Source organism: Corvus hawaiiensis, chromosome 1 (genome assembly GCF_020740725.1).
Source record: "Corvus hawaiiensis isolate bCorHaw1 chromosome 1, bCorHaw1.pri.cur, whole genome shotgun sequence".
Taxonomy (NCBI): domain Eukaryota; kingdom Metazoa; phylum Chordata; class Aves; order Passeriformes; family Corvidae; genus Corvus; species Corvus hawaiiensis.
This window is the reverse complement of record NC_063213.1, coordinates 33,627,214-33,647,370: the sequence shown is the minus strand read 5'-3', so window position 1 is coordinate 33,647,370 and position 20,157 is coordinate 33,627,214. Positions and strand designations below refer to the sequence as shown.

The window sequence follows — 20,157 nt, the reverse complement described above, 5'->3', positions numbered from 1 at the left end:
TGTATAGCTGAAATTATATTTACTTTATCTCCAAAGGTTTTCTTACTGACGTCATTGTCACTAGTTCTTAAAATGAAAGAGTTAAAATAAATGATGCCATGTGATTTTCTGTGGCAATAATCCCCTAGCACTTTGGTTTTGTGGAGGTATGACCCAGCTTTGATATTTGTGAAGTTTCAAAAGAGGGTTCTGAATTTAAACAGTACATACATTTTGGCTCTTGTGAAGTGTTTGAGTTGACTGTCATCATAGCGTGCAATCTTTGTTATGCTTGTAGACGGTATTGCTTTGTGGCAAAATCCAATTTAGAAAGGTGCAGTAGAGCTGTTAGTGATAATTCTGTCATGGAAGTAACAGAAGAAAACAAAACCACAGGGCTTCCCTGACAGCCTGGAGTATTTTCTTAATCTAACTCTTCTTGTTTCCAGAGGCACAGATTGCCGTAGTAATTACTTGTGATAATTTCATGTTCATCATGTGAGGCAGTGGATTTTCAGGAGGTGGCTGTGTGCATCCAGATAAAGCATGGATTGTCATGCTGCAATGTCTTTGTCTCTGCTGTCTTCTCTTGTCAAGGCCATGTTGAGCTTCACTTGAAAGTTGAGTATTTGGTGTCTAGTGAATTGATGCTTTGTTGTCATCATGGTGGTCCTGTGCCACAATTTGAAAAACTGTGGTCGTGCTGAGTCATTCTCATAAGGGTCGGATAATTGTGGCCTGGGGTACTTAATCCCAGCGTGCGCTCTCATGTTGCCACTGCCGCGCTGTGGGAATGCCGCGGCGTTCAGAAGTGCTCCCTTGTGAGAGGGACATGGTTATTCTTCCTGGTGACGGAGCGTTTGATAAAGATCGCTCTCTGACATGGATATCTCTGCCTGCATTCCATAAACCTTTAGTCACCTCTCAAAAGCTCTGTGCACAGTGGCTGTTGAGTGAGATGGTCTGCACAGGGAATCAGGCTGCTAATCACTGTTTCTTTATCTTGGAATCTACTTTGAGACTTGCCTGTTTAAAAAACTAAAAAGTTTGCTCCTAGAGTAAGGGATATTAAGAGTTTTATATATTAAGGTAAACAATATACCTTTTAAGAAAAAACATATTTGACTTTGAATGCTTACAAATTCCTATGTGAATTAAGATATGTGAAGGAGACTTCCTAAAACCACAAAAAGAATTTCTGTTAGATCTTGTTTTAGGTTTGGCAACTGAGTTGTATTTCCTTCTCTAAAATGGGGGACATGGTGAGACTAGTAGTAAATGTTCTGTGGCAGTAGCAATGAAGAAGCCATAATTAGCATTTCTCAGGTCTCCATTTTCTCCTGCTTTATATGCATTACCATCCCTCTTTATGAAGATGTAATTCTGCTTAAAAATAGTTGTAAGGGGTTGGATCAATAAACTTCCTTGCAATAAATTATTCCATAAAAACGATTGCTGGAAGCGACCTGTGAGCTTCATCATCCCTGTGTTCATTTCAGAATAATTAAATTTCCAATGTTATCTTTCATATTTTAACAAATTTTTCATATAAGACTTGCTCATAAGTGCTATGGATGACATGTGAAGAGATTCTCTACTCCTTAAATGACAAAATTCTGTTTTCTTTGAACTTCATTTCTGCTAAAAATACAGTTACATCAAAATTACCAGAAGCCGAACCCAATGTATTTGAACTAGATGACAGTAAAACTAGTTGGCTAATTTTTTACCAGTGGTGAATAGCTGTTTTTTTTTTTTTTCTTCTTCTGTTTATACAAAAAAAGAAAACCAAAATATCTGTCACTTTTCCTGTTCTCCATTTTAGGATATGGCATAAAATCTGGCAGAGTTTTCAGTCCCAATGGTGTTAGGGACTCCAAGAAAATACACTACTAACTAACTAATACAATACTAACTCAAAGGAAGCTCCCTGGAACTTCACGCTTATTTTTTGCCCTTTACTTTTTCAAAGTTTTCTTCAACTTCTTATCCAGCTAAGAAGAAAGTGTTTTATATTTTTGTAATTGTATTTGTATTTTTTTTGTATTATTAGAATGTAAGCATGGGAGAGTCATTATTATGGTCATTATTGCCTCAAGAAATTTTTCTGCATGTATAAGAGTGGGTTATATTGCAAGCCTTTTTCAAGAGGCATTACTAATTTTGAAGTTATTGCCGGATATTAAACAATGCCCTAAAAATATCTTACATTAGCACTAACGATGGAGAACTCTAACTGGTTTTAAAACTTGCATCACCATTACTTTAGAGTTTTCAAATTCTTGGCATCTTACAAGGCCTAGTTAGAAATGAAAGAAGCATGGAGAGGAATCTTTCTGCTTAAACACTTAAGGCTGAAAACATAAGAAATGCTCTATGCTTGGAAATTATTAAAGTCAAATCCTTGCAATAGTGTTGAGGTATGAAGTTCTCAAGATTATAAAAAAAAAAATCTGTATTTCAGCTCTACTGTTGCAACTGTGAATATGAAATTTAGTAAAAATCTTAAACATGATCTTTTTTTAGAGGGTAATTCCTTATTTTTTTTTACAATATGCTTTCATAATAACTGGCCTTTACTTTTCTGTAGTTGTGTGTATTGGAACAGAGTTGGAGTCTGTTCTGAAAAAATTTTAAAGGAATATCAATTAAAAGCAAGTTTTGATCAGTTATAAAAATGTATGTTCAATATTGTACTTCCAAACTATTTCAGAATCTCTTAAATCTTTCTTGCATCAGATACTTTCCTTTCTTTTATGACTCTTAGAAAGTTTGACAAACTTATTTTTAGTTTTCTTTGTTTGAAAACTTTGTGATATTAAAGAAGGAGAAAGAAAAATGTTAAGTAGGCAATGATAGGTCTTATGCAATATAGATGGACTTTTTACTTAATAGTTTCCAGTTGGTCTAAAATCTTCATGTGTAAGCTACATTTGAGACTGTCAGTTGCAATGTATTTTCCTACCTATCCTGTGAAAAAGTGAGACAGGGAGAGGTTTCCTTTTTTTATAAGATTTTATATCTATTTAGAAAGATGATAAAATAGATACCAAACAGATTGAATGGCTACTATGAGAACTGAAAACAAAATTGGGAAATTATGGAGAAATGATGACTGAAGAGACCAGGATCTCAGATTGCAAAGGGTACAGATCCTTTATCTTCCTCAACTATTACAAAATATAAATAGAGATATTCAGGTGAAAATAAAATGATTAAAAATATGCATGTCATGTTGTTAGAACTTACTCATCCCTAAATTCTGCAAGTGTTTGAATGAAGAGCCCCAGGACACTTCTAAAATTTGTAGCTTATGTCCTGGGAGATTTTTAGAGTAATTTTACTCCATGAGAAGAGATTTCCTTTTTTTTCTTCCTCCAATCAAGTATTTACTGTGTAACCATGTATTGTCAAGGAATCTTCAGTCTTGCGGCTTTTTTAAAATTGCTGCATCTGTGCGTGCCTACATTATAGTGTGGTAATTCATATTGTATTGTCCTGTGTCCTGGATGTTCCATGTCTCAGAAAGCTGTATTGGGTCACTTCATCCGTTAACAGAATAGTTAATATTTAAAAATGTTTTTTTCCCCCCTCTTAGGTTTTTCTGCAAGTGTAAAGTAGAACTTGTATATATGCAGTTATCTAAAGAGTTAATTGTTGTAAGTTTCACTGACCTGCAATGCTGGTGGTCTACCACTTTTCTAATATTTGCCTTATATTATTGTGCTCAAGAACTGTAGAATTTTGTGCCAAAGAAAAACTTTTTAATAGTTGTTCTTCTTAGGGATTTTTATGAAATTGCTTTCAAAATAGATTATGGGCTTGGTACATCAGGCATTGTTTGGGAGTACTGGCATATTTGTTTTACACCTAGAGCCTGCGAAAAGGTGAGCATCTCATTTGTTCCTGGTTATAACATGGGAGGGAAACCTATCCTAAAATGAAGGCTCCATAAGGTAAAAGGCCATGTCAGTTTGTGCTCTTTATGCTATTTGTGTTTCTGAAGTATGTAGGAGAGTGTCAGTTGAAATATAGCGCAAAGTGAGAGATCACCTGGGAATTTATGAATTACTCTAGAAAGTAGTCTTTGCCTTTGCTGTGTAAGTGGGGTTCACGTAGTTGTTACACAAGGGAAACTCTATTTGCCTGCATCTTCAGAAAAATTACTATCATCTGAGCATTATCCATAATAGGGTACAGGTAGCTTGCCAGGAATTCTGCATTGTACTCTCCCAGTCAGTGATGACATTATAGGAAGCATACCAGTGAATGAGCACACCTCATCAGCATGTTAAATTAATCTTCATTCATTGTTCTTCCCAAATTTTCAGTTGTATATTGGACAGGAAAAGAGATTAGATATTTGAAGGCCTCTGTTAGACTGAGAAAGATTTTACTCTTGTTGCTTGTCTCCTCAGAAGGATGAAGCTGTACGGTGCATACAATTACTGGTTACGTGGCTCAGAGACAGCTGATGTAGGTTGCTACATAGTGTGGCACTTGTCAGGCGGCTTTATCGCCCGTCACTCTTGGAAAGTGACTGTGAAATGGAACTTCACCTTGTGTAGAACATGAGGTGTGGAAAGCATCAAGGCTTTGGTCAGAACAAATCAAATGCCAACACAAATGCATCAGGGAACATGTCGGTGATACCATTACTCCTCTCTGACCAAAGTATATTGTGTTGGTTTTCACTGCTTGGGATTAATTTATTGGTTCTCCTTCACGTGGTTAGCTGGACTTTTTTGTTTATTTATTTTGTTACTTGGCTTTGATTTATGTAGTGTTTGGACTCATGGGTGTCCTGTGGGTTCTCTGCTTTATTTGGAAAGATTACACTTTAAAATCTAAAACAAAAGCTATCAACACGTTTTTGTTTGAAATGTTTCATATTTATAGTTCTCTAAAATTCTGTTTTCTTTATCTTCCCAGTCACATGGGAGCTTGGAGGGAACACACACGCATCTCTAATGCCAGCATAGCAGATTAAAAATAGTTTTCCTCCACCAAATACTAACAGCTGGTTGGCTCTCTTTCCCTGCTGAAGATGCATCATATAGTATTTTCGTTTTCCTGCTGTTGCCAAAATGTTAATGGAGCAGGCTCTGCAAGTTTTACTTTGTAAATTCTGTTGTAATACTAATTACACTTTAACTGCATTTCTGTGAGGCTTTTCACAACTCCAGTCAAGCACCTATTACCCTGTCTTGCAGTTAAATGAACAGAAAGTGGTTGAGAGAGGTGCTTTGTGTTGATTTAAATAGTAATCAGATAATCAACGCTTCTGTAAACCCAGTGTTACTTGGGCAGCATGGAGATGTAGTGGCACACCTGAGAATAGGTCTTCTAAGTTGTGCTCCCCCAGGATGAACTCCTAACCCTTATACCTTTCCTTTACTTTTAGTGCTCCAGTGCAAATAATGTGGAAAATCTTGTCATGTTGACATTATAGCAATTGCCTATTGAAATCACTGTCATCTTCTCTTTTAACCAGTGATGGAAAATGTCTAACCATTCTATTTCAAGAAAGAAGATGTTATAGCAATATTTTTCAAAATATCATTTTTTTTAATGCTGTGAGTGGACAATATTATATACAATGACAAGTTATTTCTGAACCGAGTAGAGTATCATATAATAGCTTTTCTGTTTTTCCCCATCTTGAAGTACTCAGCAAAACTCTTGCCATATTAGAAGAAGTGAATCTGTTACTTTTATTTTATTTTGAAAATTCTTTCATAATGTCTGGCACGTAAAGTGATATTGCCTTATACATGATCCATAATGTTTACGTTTTGGCATAAAAGCTGAAGAAACCAGTGCAAAATATGGAGAGACATGAGAGTTACTAAAATAACAGATGCAGCTATGTTCCAATGGAAATAATAATATACTGCCTTTTTGATAGCATAAATCAGTGGGTTGTTTTTGATTAATACAGTAGGCTTGCTGGTCATATGGAGATTAGTGTGTGATATAAACCTGAAAATTAGTTTGTTGTCACATATTATGTGATATGATGGGGATTAATTTCAGGAATGCCTTAAAAATATGCTCTAAACAAAATCCTTTCTACACTGATTGTACTAGATAGATTAATCCGGTTGCCATATGGGCTTGAAATTGCCTTGAGTAGGCAAAAGAAAAATCCAGATAAATGATAACTCATTTAATACTCTGTGGTTTGTGTTTATGGAAAACAGAATTCCTCAGGATCTTCTAAAGGGAAACAGGAGTGTGCCAAAGGTAATTTCAGTGTTGAGTGTTCGCGGATGGTAAAATTATATTTAACAGATGTTTGTAATTTTTGCAGGTAATAGCTCTAGCAGATGCAGCAGAAGAAAATCAAGCCAACATGTTCCAGGCATTTGCAAAGTTGAAAAGTGCCACCCATCTGGTGATTATGCTGATTAGTTTGTGGCAGAAGCTCAGCACTGATCAAGTTGCGATTTTGGAAGCTACGTTTTTGCCATTAGCAGAAGATACACAAGAGCTGGTAAGAATCCGTAAAAGCTGCTTGAAAAATGCTCATTCACAGAGCTTTAAGCCTTTAAATGTCCATACTTCTCCTTGTACTTTGCTGAAGACTGTCTTTTGAAGTTATTTAGGTAGCCTTATTAAGTAGGTGTTTGATGCAAGCTACATGGATTTCACAAGAAAATGGAAAAGTAGGAGTAGGTTATAGAATGTTTCAATAGAAGATATGGGTGGTACCAGTTAAATTCTGCTCAGCCTTTCCTTACCAAGCGAGGTAGGAGGGTCTCACATAAATTTAGCTGATTTTTACCTTCTGTCCAGTGGTTAGGACAAACAGAATAATATACCCAGTTTTTGAAGACTAATATAAATGCTCTATAGCATACGTGTCCACATTCCAATAGAAATATGAAATACAGACAGGTCCAGACAGCAAATACAGTGTATACATTTAATCTATTAAGCATTTGCCATACTTTGTCCTCAGTGTATTTACAGTGGTTTGTATAGTGGATGAAAGTTATCTAAACAAAATACTATGAATAGTTAATGTCCTTGTATTCTAAACCATGCTTTGTATAGTTCTGCATTCTGTAGATGTCTGGCTAATTCTGTTTTTATTTAATGAGTGTGACCAGGTGAGATTGTGTATAAAATTTGGAGAATGGTCTGTGGAGAAAAATAATGCTGTTTTTTATCCACACCACAGGTCCACAGCTAAACTCTGCTTTAGCTGAATTAAAGAATGTTCTCAGCTTAATTAGGAGTTGATCCCCAGTTAGTTTCAAGAGTTATCTTAAGTACACATTAATTTTAATTTTCATGTTTTTGTGGTGTAAAGTGAATCCAGATTTTGGTGCATACCCAGAATACTTAGAATGGTTTGTGGTCTTTTAGAAAGCTTGTGCTGGGTTCCAAGTGAATCTAGGATCTTTTGCCATTTCCACCTGGGGGGCAAAAATTATTTTGGCATTTTACATGATATTGAGTCATAGCAGGCAAAGCAAAGCGGTTTTGTTGAGATTATTTTTGGATTTAGTCCTCATTTAAATTTGGAAAATCAAGCTTCACAATTGAGGAACATGCATTCCCGTGAATTGAATTCAAAGAACGTTCCTATGAATCTCCTAAAAGCCCAACACACTATTTTTTTGCATGACTACTTTTTATTTGCCATCAGGAGTTGGGTTGCTTTGACACAAGTTTTGATAAAATATGGTACAATTTGTTGTGTATCCTCTAATGCAGGATATTGCTTCAGCATATATCTTGATGTGGTTTTAACATGGTGGTTAACAATATTCTATGTTGAAGCTATAAGACTTTGCATAAGCATTGTAAGGATGTATATCCTGCAGAGCAGTCAGGATGAAAAATGTAAACCAACAATAACTGGAGGTGGAAATAGAAACAAAACCCTTACAAAATACCGAATTATGTGCCATATTGAAGTTGTTATGGTACCACAGAAATGTGAATGTAATTTAAGAAGCTTCGGCAGGGAATGGGGAAATCTTCTGACATACCCATGATATTTACATACAGAAGCTCCTAGCTGGTGTTCAGGTTTCCTTGTAAGCAGTCGAGTGGAACACCGGTGAAAGAAAATACTCTGAAGATTTTTTTATTTACTCTTCAAACAATTCAGTGTAATGGTTTGTTGTATTTTTATTTGGAGTGAATGTGTTAGAAGACAGTTTGGATGTGGTCTACATCTCCAGAACATTTTCTGCCTTGTGAGCGTTAAACTATGGAAGTGCTTCCTTAAAAAAGGGGAAGTGTTTGGAATACACTATTAACATAAAAAGAAATGCCTCTTTTACCATAATATCAACATTATTCTCAAACATGCCATTTCATTTCAAACAGATTGTATCTTGTTTTCTAGACCTGGCAATCACTTCAGTTTGATATTTAGCAAATATGAAAGTGGCATTCTGCATTCCCATTGTGTCACCATTTTTTCTCAGACTGCTAAAAGATTTCTGTTGCTGCAAACTTTTGTCTAAGAACATATAAAATTTGGGTTTTCTTGTCCACAAAGATATAGTGGAAGAAATACTGCAAACTTGCATATTTTCTGAAAATAACAGATATTTGGCATAATGTTTTGTTTCTGGCAGTAAACTTCTAACTAGCAGCTAAATTGCACTGCTTTGATAAAACTGACTAAAAGGGTTGCTCTTGTTCAGTGTCAGAAATACAGGGACCTTCCCCTTTTTCAGTGATTCTTTCATGAATGCTGCACAGTTGTAGAAGTATAACATCAGAAATTGAATGACATCTCTCAGGTCTCAGTGAGATAAATGAGCTAATTCTTCTGCTAATGAAGCCACTAAGAAATTGATGCAAAAACTGAAGAAAAGTAGTTGCAGGGAAGTTAGGTGTGGTTTTGTCCAATGTAGTTTTTTACTGTGGGACTAAAATAAAATCTGTATTCAAAATATAGAAGTATATATTATTATTATTTTAAAGCACAGTTACAGCTGCATGCAAACTATACTTTCAAATGTATGCTGGTTTTGAGTTCTGTGTTTTTCTATCTGTTTAAATATATGGTAGAAAAATACTTTAGGGTGCTTTTGGAGACAAAGGAACCATGATTTGTTAATAATGTTAATAATGCACCAGAGATTTTGTTAGACAATTCATTTTTTTCAGGAGAGTTGGTCACTGTTCTTCAAGACTAATATTTCTTATTAGCTTATAACAGGGACTGACAGCAATTTGAAGTACTGTAAAGTCTGAAATAAAAAAAATACAAAAAATTTCTAAGAGATGTTTTTCAGTGATTATCTTTTACCATATTGAGTTTTCTGGATAGAAAAAGATATTTGAAAAATGCTGAGTTTGTGATGAAGCCTATTTTTACAATAGGAAATCCGTTTGAGAAAGGAGAGAATTTGTCCAGGCTAATTCAAAGGGTTCAAAGGGTTCATGCTGCACGGGGTAGTTTTGATATAATGGTTGCATGGCATCTGGATTGACTGATGGCTCATTTGCCTGATCAGTAAGGTATTAATGCTTTCTTTGTTTAAGACATTACAAAGGGAAAATATCTTTCGATATGAACATTCTGACTCTAAGACTGATGGAGGGCCCTTGGCAGTACAGCCATCAACAGCAACTTTACTGAAGAGTACATATTTTCATAGTTCTCCTGATGTTACCAGCTAATGACATACACGTGCTTCATTGCTCAGAATCATCCCTTGCTTGTCATAGTCACCTTTGCATTACTATAGTTAATAGTAACAGCTATAAACCGGTGTTGAGGAAGTACATTTCCATCTCTCTTTATGTTTGGAGTCACACCAACCAAGTAAATGTCTGTATTAGATCTTGAGTTTTATTGAAGTTGTAATTTGGAAGAAAAATATGCCTGAGGGTGAAAGGCATATTTTAAGTGACTCTATGATTTACAGTAATTGACTTACGTTAGGGACTATAAATTTACCACTTCACGGTGTTGATTAGATAAAGTTGAAAAATATACTTTAAGGCAATGATGAAAAAGAAATGGTGTCAGAAAAAACTCATGAAGTACCCGTAAAAGTCACAGGAGTTACTGTCAAAAGTGTCTTTGCTTTCTGTAAGAAGATGATCTGAATGTAAATCATGAGAAAAAGAAAAGATAATTTGGGAAAGACTAGATAGCCTGCTAGGTTTTATGCATGATAGCAAATGGGTTTTATTGTAGAGTTCTTGAGTAATGTAGAAAATACTGTTTTGTGGAAAGAATCCTTTACTGAGACTAAATTCTCAAAATCAAAGGTAAGGTTATTTCTGTAGTTCCAGCGGGATTAATTCTGTCATGACTGGCAGTAGAAAAATTTTTCTCTGAGTTTTCCAGTGATGTCCAGTACTTTTGAAGCTTTAAGCTAATAATTGCATCTTTGGCAAGAGTAATTTTTATGAACGCTAGTTTTTAGGATTTATTGGAAATTGTCACTTTAATTCTTGTAATTAATCCAACCTAGCTCTTGATCACAGTACAAATCATCTGGAACTATTTTTTTGTGCCTTATATTTTCTATATTCCACTTGTCATTGTAATCACTTTTTAAATGCAAAGCAACAGTTGTGTACCAGACTGAAATATTTAAAAATAGGCTGAAATATTTTATGTTTTCTTGTTTGCCGTAGGTTAGTACAAATTATCTTTTAGTTAAAATTTCTTAAACATAACAAAAAACCCCACTCCAAACCCAATAAGCCAAAAAAATCTCACAAAGCCACCACAGTGGCAGTGATGATGGATAACTTGGAACCAGTTTTCCATATGGTTGTATTCTTTATTTTTGTGAACAGGCAACTTTACAGCAGATATATTATATTTATTCCCCTCCTTCTTTTTACAAACAAGGTGGATAATACATCTGCAGGTAAGTAGTTTCAGACAGAAAAACACATGAAATTTGTTGCCTTTTTTCCAGCTCAGAAAATTACATTAAATGACATTGACTAACTTTTTGTAATTATCAAAACTAATAAATAAGTCTTCCTCCTATCTGAATCAATGTCATGCAACAGAACCATTCAGAAAGACTCTTCTGGTACAGTGAAGCATCCAAGTCTACAAGAAATAGGGGGAAAAAGCTAGTAAATTTTACACCCTTAATCACCAAAATAAAAGGAAGGCTCTTTCAGCTTTTCCCAGTAAACACCATAATTTTTCAGTAAAAAAGGCTAGTCTCAGCCTGAAGTTTAGTTTGGTTCAGGGTAACATAAGATTGTCAAGTGAGGGGAAGAAGGTGAAGAAATGAGATTGCCACTGTTCCCTAGGCAGGAAAAGTCCTGTATTAGGGAGAAAGGTTAGAAATGGAGTAGTGGTGGGTGGTTCCTGTCAATGTCCTTTGTTCATGTGTGTGTATGTGACCCAGCTGCACAATAAGAGAAGAGCATGGTTCAAGTACCTCGAACATTCTTTTATTGTATATTTTAATATGGAAATTATCAGTGCTCTTTCTGCTAGCCTGCTTTCAAGAGGACCAGAGTACACCAGCAGTAACTAGAATCATAAAAACATTAAGGTTGGAAAAGACTTCCAAGATCATGGAGTACAACCTTTCCACATCCAGTCATTTCCTGAACACCTCCAGGGATGGTGACTCCACCACCTCCCTGGGCACCCCATTCCTATGTCCAACCTGAACCTCCCCTGGTGCAGCTTGAGACTGTGTTATCTTGTCCTGTTGCTGGTTGCCTGGGAGAGGAGGCTACCCCCCGACCTGGCTACACCTTCCTTTCAGGGAGGTGAAGAGCATGGCAAGGTCTTCCCTGAACCTTCTTTTCTCCAGGCTAAATAACCCCAGCTCTTTCAGTTGCTCTTAATATGAGCAGGTGGACAGAAGGACAGCTGGTTGCAAAGCCACTAAGTTACTGCAACTGTTTCTACTTTTATTTGTGATCCTTAAAAGCAGAGTTTCAAACTGATTGATTATTTAACAATGTTGGAATGTCTAAAAATGAAAGATCAAATGTTAAGTAACTTGGATGAAAGAGGGAATTTGAAGACCAAAGAGGTAGTCTTACCACTACTTAAGCACTGTCACAGTTCCTGTAAGTGTCTGGTATTTTCTTCGTGCAGTTAATTTTATTTGCTGAGAAGACAGTGGGTTATGGCAACAACAGCAAGTTGAAGACAAATTGCACCACTATCTAGTGATCTTCATCTGTAGCTAAATTTATGTGATTCCTCACAGTGAATTCTCTGGGTAGAATAGAAAAGTGGCAATATTCTGTTGGTCTGAGAAAGCAATGCTTAATGTGGTCTGTTGGAAATGTCTATGGATTAATTAAAATCTATAATATAACTTTATCTGATGCTTTCCACTTCAAAAGACTACCAGAAGGAGCTATGCCCAATTCTATTTTCAAATTTTTTTTCATTTGCTGTTTTTGTTGGTGTTAGATAAGAAGGGGCTGTAAGACTAATTTTTTTAACAGGCTGCTTCTGGTGGTTCCCAATAGTAATGGTTTTCAAAAAACAAAGCTTTCTCTATTTCTTCCAGATGGCATAAAATTGATTTAAACAAAATTATGCAGAAATAGTTTGGTATGCATTATGAATTGTAAAAGTTCAAAGGACAGAAAAAATGGTAGTATTCTTGTCCTGTTTAATTGTATGCCCTGAAAATTGTATCAAGCTCAGAACAGGCATTCAACCTTGGTAAAAACCTTACGCTGATGGAGAATCTGGCATATCTATTGGTTAGATGTATTTTAATTAAAAAGCTTAGAGAATTAATTTTAACTTGAGCATTCATGTTATTTTTTCTGCTGGTACTGGAGATCCTGAAGTTAATTTCCAGTGTGCTGTCTCTGTTGCAAGCAAAGGCCTACTTAGGGATCTTATTTCTTGGTGTAAATTAGTCAAGGCAGAACTGTGTTCTGCTTTGATTAGTTTGCTTCCAGCATATATCACCTCCTTTTAAAGTAATTTGGATACCCTGCAAAGTACCTCAGTTATCCCAAGAGATGTACTCTTTGTTTGATAAATTAAAGAAGCTTCTGTTATCAGACGTCTTTCTTTATGTAATATTGTGATTGGGGACCTCTAAACTTTCTCTTTGTTAGGGTGATCTGTCTAGTTCAGGTACAAAGAGCTATTTTAGTGTAGTGGTAATTACTGAGTATGTGGTGCATACCAGGAGTTCAGATCAGTTGTCATCTAAACTGCTTAATGACAAGAGTGATGCATTACAGTGATTGCAGCAACATTGTTCAACAAAGGGTCTTAACACTCAATATATATAATCAGTGGCTCTTTCTTTTGCTTTTGTTTTCTTTTTTCTTTTAAAGAAGTATATTGTCAGTGGAGAATTCCCTTGATATTGTGTCTTAATTGAAAGATCCTCAGACTCCTGCTAAGCAGCCTTCCAGTAAAAGGGTTTACAAGAAGGATAGAGAGGGCATGTAGTGTTAGGTCAAGGGGGAATGGCCTTAAATTGAAGGAGGGTAGGTTTAGGTTAGATAATAGGAAATAATTCCTTGCTATAAGGGTCTTGATGCACTAGAACAGGTTGTGTACCCCCCATCCATGGAAGTGTTCAAGGCCAGCTTGGATGGGGCTTTTAGCAACCTGGTCTGCTGGAAGTTGTCCCTGCCTGTGAACTGGAGGACCTTGAAAGTCCCTTCCAACCCAAACCGTTCTATGATTCTGTAGTATATATTAGAAATGTAATGTGATTTATGATTGATTGTAAAATTCTGATGGAATTGCTTATATACTGAAACAATGAATCTATTTCAGCATCATTAGAGTATGACCTTTATGTTACCTAATAGGACAGGGTTTATAGAATTAAAAGCTGCATATTTATTGTTGGTTTTACTTTCTAATTGTCTGGCATCAGTTCAAAGCTATGATACTTTTATTATAAGTACTGTAGTGCTATATTAGTACCATTGTATCTAACCATACATCATGGCATTTTCTGAGAAAATGAATTACTCCCAATAATTTTATGAAGCTCTCTGTTTATATTGAACACGTGGCAATGGTATGCAGCTAAATTAATCATTTTCCTTATATCTCATGGTCAGAAATGTTTCTGAGAGGGTGTATCAAAATCTAATCACTACGCTAATATTTGGTTTTTGGGGGAAGCGGGAGGAACCAGTTGTGATGGGACTGCTTTTGGTTCTGAAGTTGTTGATGGCTGTTCTTGGTTCTATGTTGCAATCATGTAGCGTTTTTTGGTCACTACTAGATAGCCTATAGCTATTGTTCGCATGTTGTGCTGTTGTATAATTGGTTTACTGGAATTTACAAAGTTATCATGTCACACAGATAGATAGAGATAGGTAGATAGGGAAGTCATACAGAAGATGTCACATGAATTTTTCATCTTGTTACAAGATCCCAGAAAAAACCTCACTTTTTTTTACCATGATTTTCAGAATAGTCATTTTTTCAGATGGAATTTTTTTTTGTTTAGTTAATGGTAAGATGCTTTGTCTTAATTCCTAGATTAAGAATGATATACCAGTATTCTCTCATATTAGCACAGGTAGTGAGAGACTCACTTTGCATTAAAATAGGCCAGATTAAAGGTACATAAAGGTTGCATAATTAATGTCCTTCATAATCTCCTGGCTTTTTCAATGAAATGAAAGTTTGATAAAGCCAAAAATATGGTTTAGATACTTCAAAAGTAAAACAGCTTATAAATCAAATCTATAGAGGAGGAGGAGTTAATGAACTTTGCTGAAGATACTGTCTTAAGAAAAAGCCCAAAAGAAACCCCCTACCATAAATTTGAAAGTTGGCTATCCAAGTAAACATGCAAGTCCAGTTTACCACTATCCTCTTTGGACTCACCTGTGCATCTTGGGAGAATAGAAATTCCACAGTTTGAGGCAACAGAACTGAGTTTAATGATACTGGTGCATAGATCTAAAGTAATGTGAGAATTTAAATAGGAAACAAACTTTATGACGAGCTTTTTGGTTTTTTTCCCAGATAAAAATATTTGAGTGTGTGTGGTTCCATATTTCACAGGTTTTGGAGACACAATCTCATTTGTCAGTGTTTCATGGCATATTGTATTGGTAACCTAATAAGAAAGATAATAGCGAAAGATGAAAATTTCCTCTTCAAGAATATCAGTGATATAAAAATGGAATATGGGCTGAGATGCAAGGAGAAGTTTCAATAATCTTGTTTTAGCATGTGTTTTATCTACTTTTTTTCTCCAGGCTGAGTATAACAAGGTCCAATTCCTCTTCCCCATATCAAAAATTGTCTTGCTGGACCTAAATGGACCTAGAGTTCATTGCAGACCTGCTGCTGGATGTGTAGCATTCTTCAGCAAGATGCACAACTCCTGGTGTGTTTTCTTGCCTGCAGACAGCTTTGACAACATCTGCAAGACCCAAACAGCACCTCAGTTTTCCTAACTAACTGGTGAAAAGTTATTGAGGAAAAGAAAGATGAAGCGTTAGATGGTTTCAGTGCTAAAAATCAAAACAACAGGCTTCTGAAGCTGGCAACAAAAGAAGTCAAGTCACTCCATTCATGTAGTGCTTACAAGAGTTTCTTTCATCAGTTCCCAGAAGGGATCAGTGGTCATAAGAAGTCAAGTTAAAAAGAAAATTAAGATGAAAAAAATCCCTAAAAAATTCAGGATTCAGGAATAGTGTCTACAGAAACAAATGAAGTGTGTGAACTTTTGCTATTCCAGACAGGATGCATTTATATTACAATAAATAAGCATTGCTAGATGAATAACTGTAGAGTTATATAGTTAGAATTTATCTGTTGAAAAAATGTGCTCTTTTCCCTGCCTCTTATCCACTCGTAAAAGACCACTGTTGTCCAAAAAAAATCCAACACACCAGGTGTTAGGAAACACTCTGTAATGCTCCAATTTCTAGATACGAGACAATTTGAAAGAAGAGTTGATTCGCACAGATGCTTTACTTGTCAAGAAGAAGCCTACTGAGCTGATTTCTAATTTTAACCTAATTTTGAAAGTCTTTCTGTGCAAATGAAGAACATCCAGTGCAAAAAGATGCAGCCCATATGGAAATTTGGCTGCAGTGTACGGAGGTTAAATTTTAGTGGAGGAGCTAATGAAACCATCATCTATATTCATCCTGGTATGTAATTTTTCGGTGAAGCATGCACTTTCCTGAGAGTAAATTACTAATCTCAAGAGCATGGAAGAGTTAAGCAGTATTAGAAATATTATAATTATGATCCCCACCTGGAGCTTTGCTTTCTTACAGGTGATACACTCTTTAATCACGTTACCAGTTGTTTCATTAATACAGAAAACCTTAAAACTGCTGATAACCATAACTTGTTTCTGTGAGCAGGACTTTGCTCAGAATTGGACTTGAACAATAAATTAAAATCTCAGAAGATAGAGGTCATCCTCTTAATGCATGCAGCTTTCAGAACCTTTGTTTAGTAATGCTCACTTTGCTAGATTTCTAAAACACCCACTGCTTTTAATATTGCTCTTCTACATTTTTATTTTTCTAGAAGGTTAGTTTAGGAGCACCATTCCTGAAAGAAAAATATCACCTATTCTATAAGATAGTTTAAAAAACACTATTTTGATTACTAAGCCATATACATTTTTGACTTTCTTTCCATACTGAAAACACTATAGAAGGAGAGTTTGGCAAATCTTGATCTAAAGTTAAATGTCCACAGAATAGAGTTCTCCAAAAGCTATATTTATATTTGATGCAGAAGTGTTTGGTGGTTTGTGAATTGAACTTCAGAGGACAAAAATACCAGAGAAACTTTTAAATGGCAAGTATACTTTTCAGGAAAGAATCTGTTATCGAGATTTTTCTCAGGTGAAGTTGCCATAGGCTATCACTGTATGTTTACCAAGTAGGACTCAAAATGAGAAGCTCTTGTAGAGAGTTGCTTATGCTGCTGGAATTACTATTAAATAAATATTTCTACATTGAACAGATAAAGTTGCTGTTTCTGTTATGACTGGCAATTACAACACAGCTGTGCAGGAATTACAAGTGTGTCTGTGACAGACTTTTACATGAACCCGCTTTATTCACAAAGGATTTTTGCTAAATCTGATTTTTGCAGTCTATTGACCTCAAAATGTGAGAGACTAATATTTGAATTAGATGTTCTGAAGTAGTTGGAAAATAGTTGTTGGCATAAATACTTAATATTAAATAACTCTCTACAAATCTGTTTTGCTATACCTGGACCAGTTCGATAAATATTGTAAAGACATCTCATACACTTTCCCTTACAAGTCTTGATTACTTTCTGTAGTCTTTTATTTGTTGTTCTTCACAGACTGTTTAAGCTTTTACCTTAAATATCTATTGTGTCAGGATCTCTACAGAATTTGACTGCTCATATTTTGTTAGGAGTTATCAAGATGTTACCTTGTACTTCTCTGGGTTTTTGAATTTTCTTTTGTCCCTTGTTTGGCTCTTGTTTCTTGTGTTTTAAGTAAATTGTAATTTGTTTGGAGTAGGTAAATTTGCTGAGTCCAAACCCTTAATAACATTTAAATGTCTATAATGCTTATAATGTAGCTCTTCACAATAGGTTGACTTCAGAGTACCATCTCAGAAATAAGGATGGTTTCCATGATTTAAAATGAAACTTATCCATCTACTGTTTTGAACTATTCTTCTAGAACTATGTGTCATACAAATTTTCTTCATTTTCATAGTTCTGACTTTTACTTTGTCTGGGATGTTCAAGTATATCCTCACTTTGATATTGTTTTTATCAGTCTGCAAATTCCTACTAGAACTGAATTTCTTTAAATGACAGTAGAAATCAAAATCAGATCAGTTAATATTATGAACATTATGCATCATAAATGATTTAAAGAAAGATATGACTAGAGAGAGCAGGTTTATTATAAGAACTTCAGTTGTGATTTTTCTATTGTGTGCTCAATACACATCCTTCTTAGGCACTGAATAGATTTGGAATGTATTTAAGCTTGACTCATGTGTCTGGATTTTCATCAGACTTGAATTCCTCTAGTCTGTAGGATTTTGCCAGTTCCCTGTTTTTCAGTTATCGCAGGGGTAGGTTTTTGTTTTTTATATATGTGGAGGTGCTTTTGCTTTGATTTTTTTTTTTTTGTTTAAATGCAAAATTGAATTGTAGAAGATTCCAGATAATCTGTGACTGGTGTTTCTAATGCATTATGTTAAAGAAAACTGGTTTTATGTTATTACAAGGATAATTCTTCAACCAAGAATATTTTTTTCTTAGAAAACCTTTTCTTAAAAATTATACTGTCTCTTGACACTGTTCAAATGTCATACATTAAGACTTCAGTAATATTTTGCTGCACTTTTTTCTGAGTGCTAAATAAATATCGAGTCTATTGGGTTGTCTTTTTCTTTTCTTTTATTCCAATTCTTTTCAAAAGGTCTGCCTAAAGGCTTTATCAATTCTTTTTTAGCAGTAATTTTTCAGGGACGCACAAGGAAGGTTTGTCATTTCCATTTCTGACAGCACACACAAATGTTGTATGCCTACTTTATGGCTTCTGTGGCTGTTATCTCCTCTTTGAGACAAATAGATCAGTTAGAAATATAGAATATGCTTGAAGAATATGGGTTAGGAAGACTGGTAGCACAGTGAATACTTGGCCAAATTTGCTGGTGGTCTGTGCCTGTGTTGGAGATTACCAGTTTGGTAGCCATGGGTTAGTGGATTACTGGTTTGTATATGTAAGAATAAGATAATTCTTTTTAATTGCTCTAAAAGCAAAATGCTGAGAGACACATGGCTGGTGTTTCTTGTGAATTAACATATACAAGGCTTTCAGATGCAGAAAACTCTTCTTTAGTGGTTGAGATAAGCATAAATGCCAGGATTGTCATTCATGTGGTGAACTTTCAAGTATTCTAGCATTTTTGAAAGCTGATGAAATCACTATTGTGTCTAAAATAAAGAAACAAGATATAGCCTGGCAAATTCCTGAGTTAACAGCTGTCAGAATTCCCATAATTTGGCTGGCACCAATTTTGCATAGTTTCTGCAGTATATTTCACATTGCATTTGAATTTGAACTGCCTTGATTGTCACTCCAGGATAAATTACATCATAGGCAGCTCAGAAGATGACTTAGGAATATTATTAATAAAGATAAAGGCTTTCAAAGTAAAAGATACACAGTCAAATACTTATCTGGCTTATGCACACAACTTAGGAATCTTGTTCAAGTTTGACTGATATGCTGTTAGAATGATTTATTTGCACTTAAGACAAATAGTACTCATTTGTAGATCTCTGAATTATACTAACTGTTTAAATGTGTTAAGGAGTGACACTATATGAGTAAACCTACTGAATCTGACAACAGGCCCTATCTCAGACTTCTGCCTATGGAAATCCTTCTCTCAGATCCTGCCCTTATCTATGTCTAGTTGACTCTGTTTTTGATCAGCTAAACTCTTGGGGAGTGGGCTCTTGCAGTCAAGTGTCAGGCTACAAACAAGGTACTCTGGATGAAGCCTTAAGGCAAAGTGAGATTGAATGTATAATTATGGTCACACTCAGAGACACCTAAGGATCCTTCGTGGCAATTTGTGTGGAATACCAGTGATGTGTACTAATATAATATTAGCTGTGCTAGTATCACAAATACTAGTGTCTAAATCTAATGTCTGAAAACATTTGGTTTTCAGACTCCTGCAATGTATTTGATTTGGTTAAAAGAAAGTGCCAATCTCTACCTACTACCTAAAAGAGAAAAATAATAATGTATATATGCAAAATATGAAGCCCAGCCTTTCCAAGTGAAAAAGTAAAATTGATGAATTAAGTATTTTTCATATCTATCTGAATTATATGAAGAATTTGGATGGTTTAATAATGCCTCTTTTTGTGAGTCTTGACTGACATTTATTGTCACAATCACGGCAATGCTTGCTGGTAATAGAATGATGGATTACTGGCATCACACTCCTGCTGAAGGTGTGCCTTTCAGTCCTCAAATATGCAGAATACTACACAAAAAGCCACTAATGAATATTACAACTGTGGCAGTAGAATCATTCTGCAGTGTGGGCTATAGAGGAGAATACTTTTATTTTCAAACATCTTTCAGCTTTTTTAACATGTGGAGAATTTTTCTTGTTCCTTCAATTATCCCCTTGCACCAATAAAAATTACTGACAAATGCAGCCCTATTTGCAGCCATTAATTCTTAGTTGTACAAAATCACCTGAACA

General features: G+C 35.3%; 1 protein-coding gene across 4 annotated transcripts in view; it reads left to right on the top strand.

Annotated features, from left to right (window-relative positions):
- BBS9 (Bardet-Biedl syndrome 9) overlaps nucleotides 1-20,157 on the top strand; it is a 291,982-nt gene that overhangs the window by 121,219 nt on the left and 150,606 nt on the right. For all 4 annotated transcript variants that reach the window (XM_048299201.1, XM_048299191.1, XM_048299181.1 and 1 more), the window contains exon 20: nucleotides 6,293-6,475. In XM_048299201.1, the coding sequence (XP_048155158.1) occupies nucleotides 6,293-6,475 (183 nt within the window). The remainder of the gene's footprint in view (nucleotides 1-6,292; nucleotides 6,476-20,157) is intronic.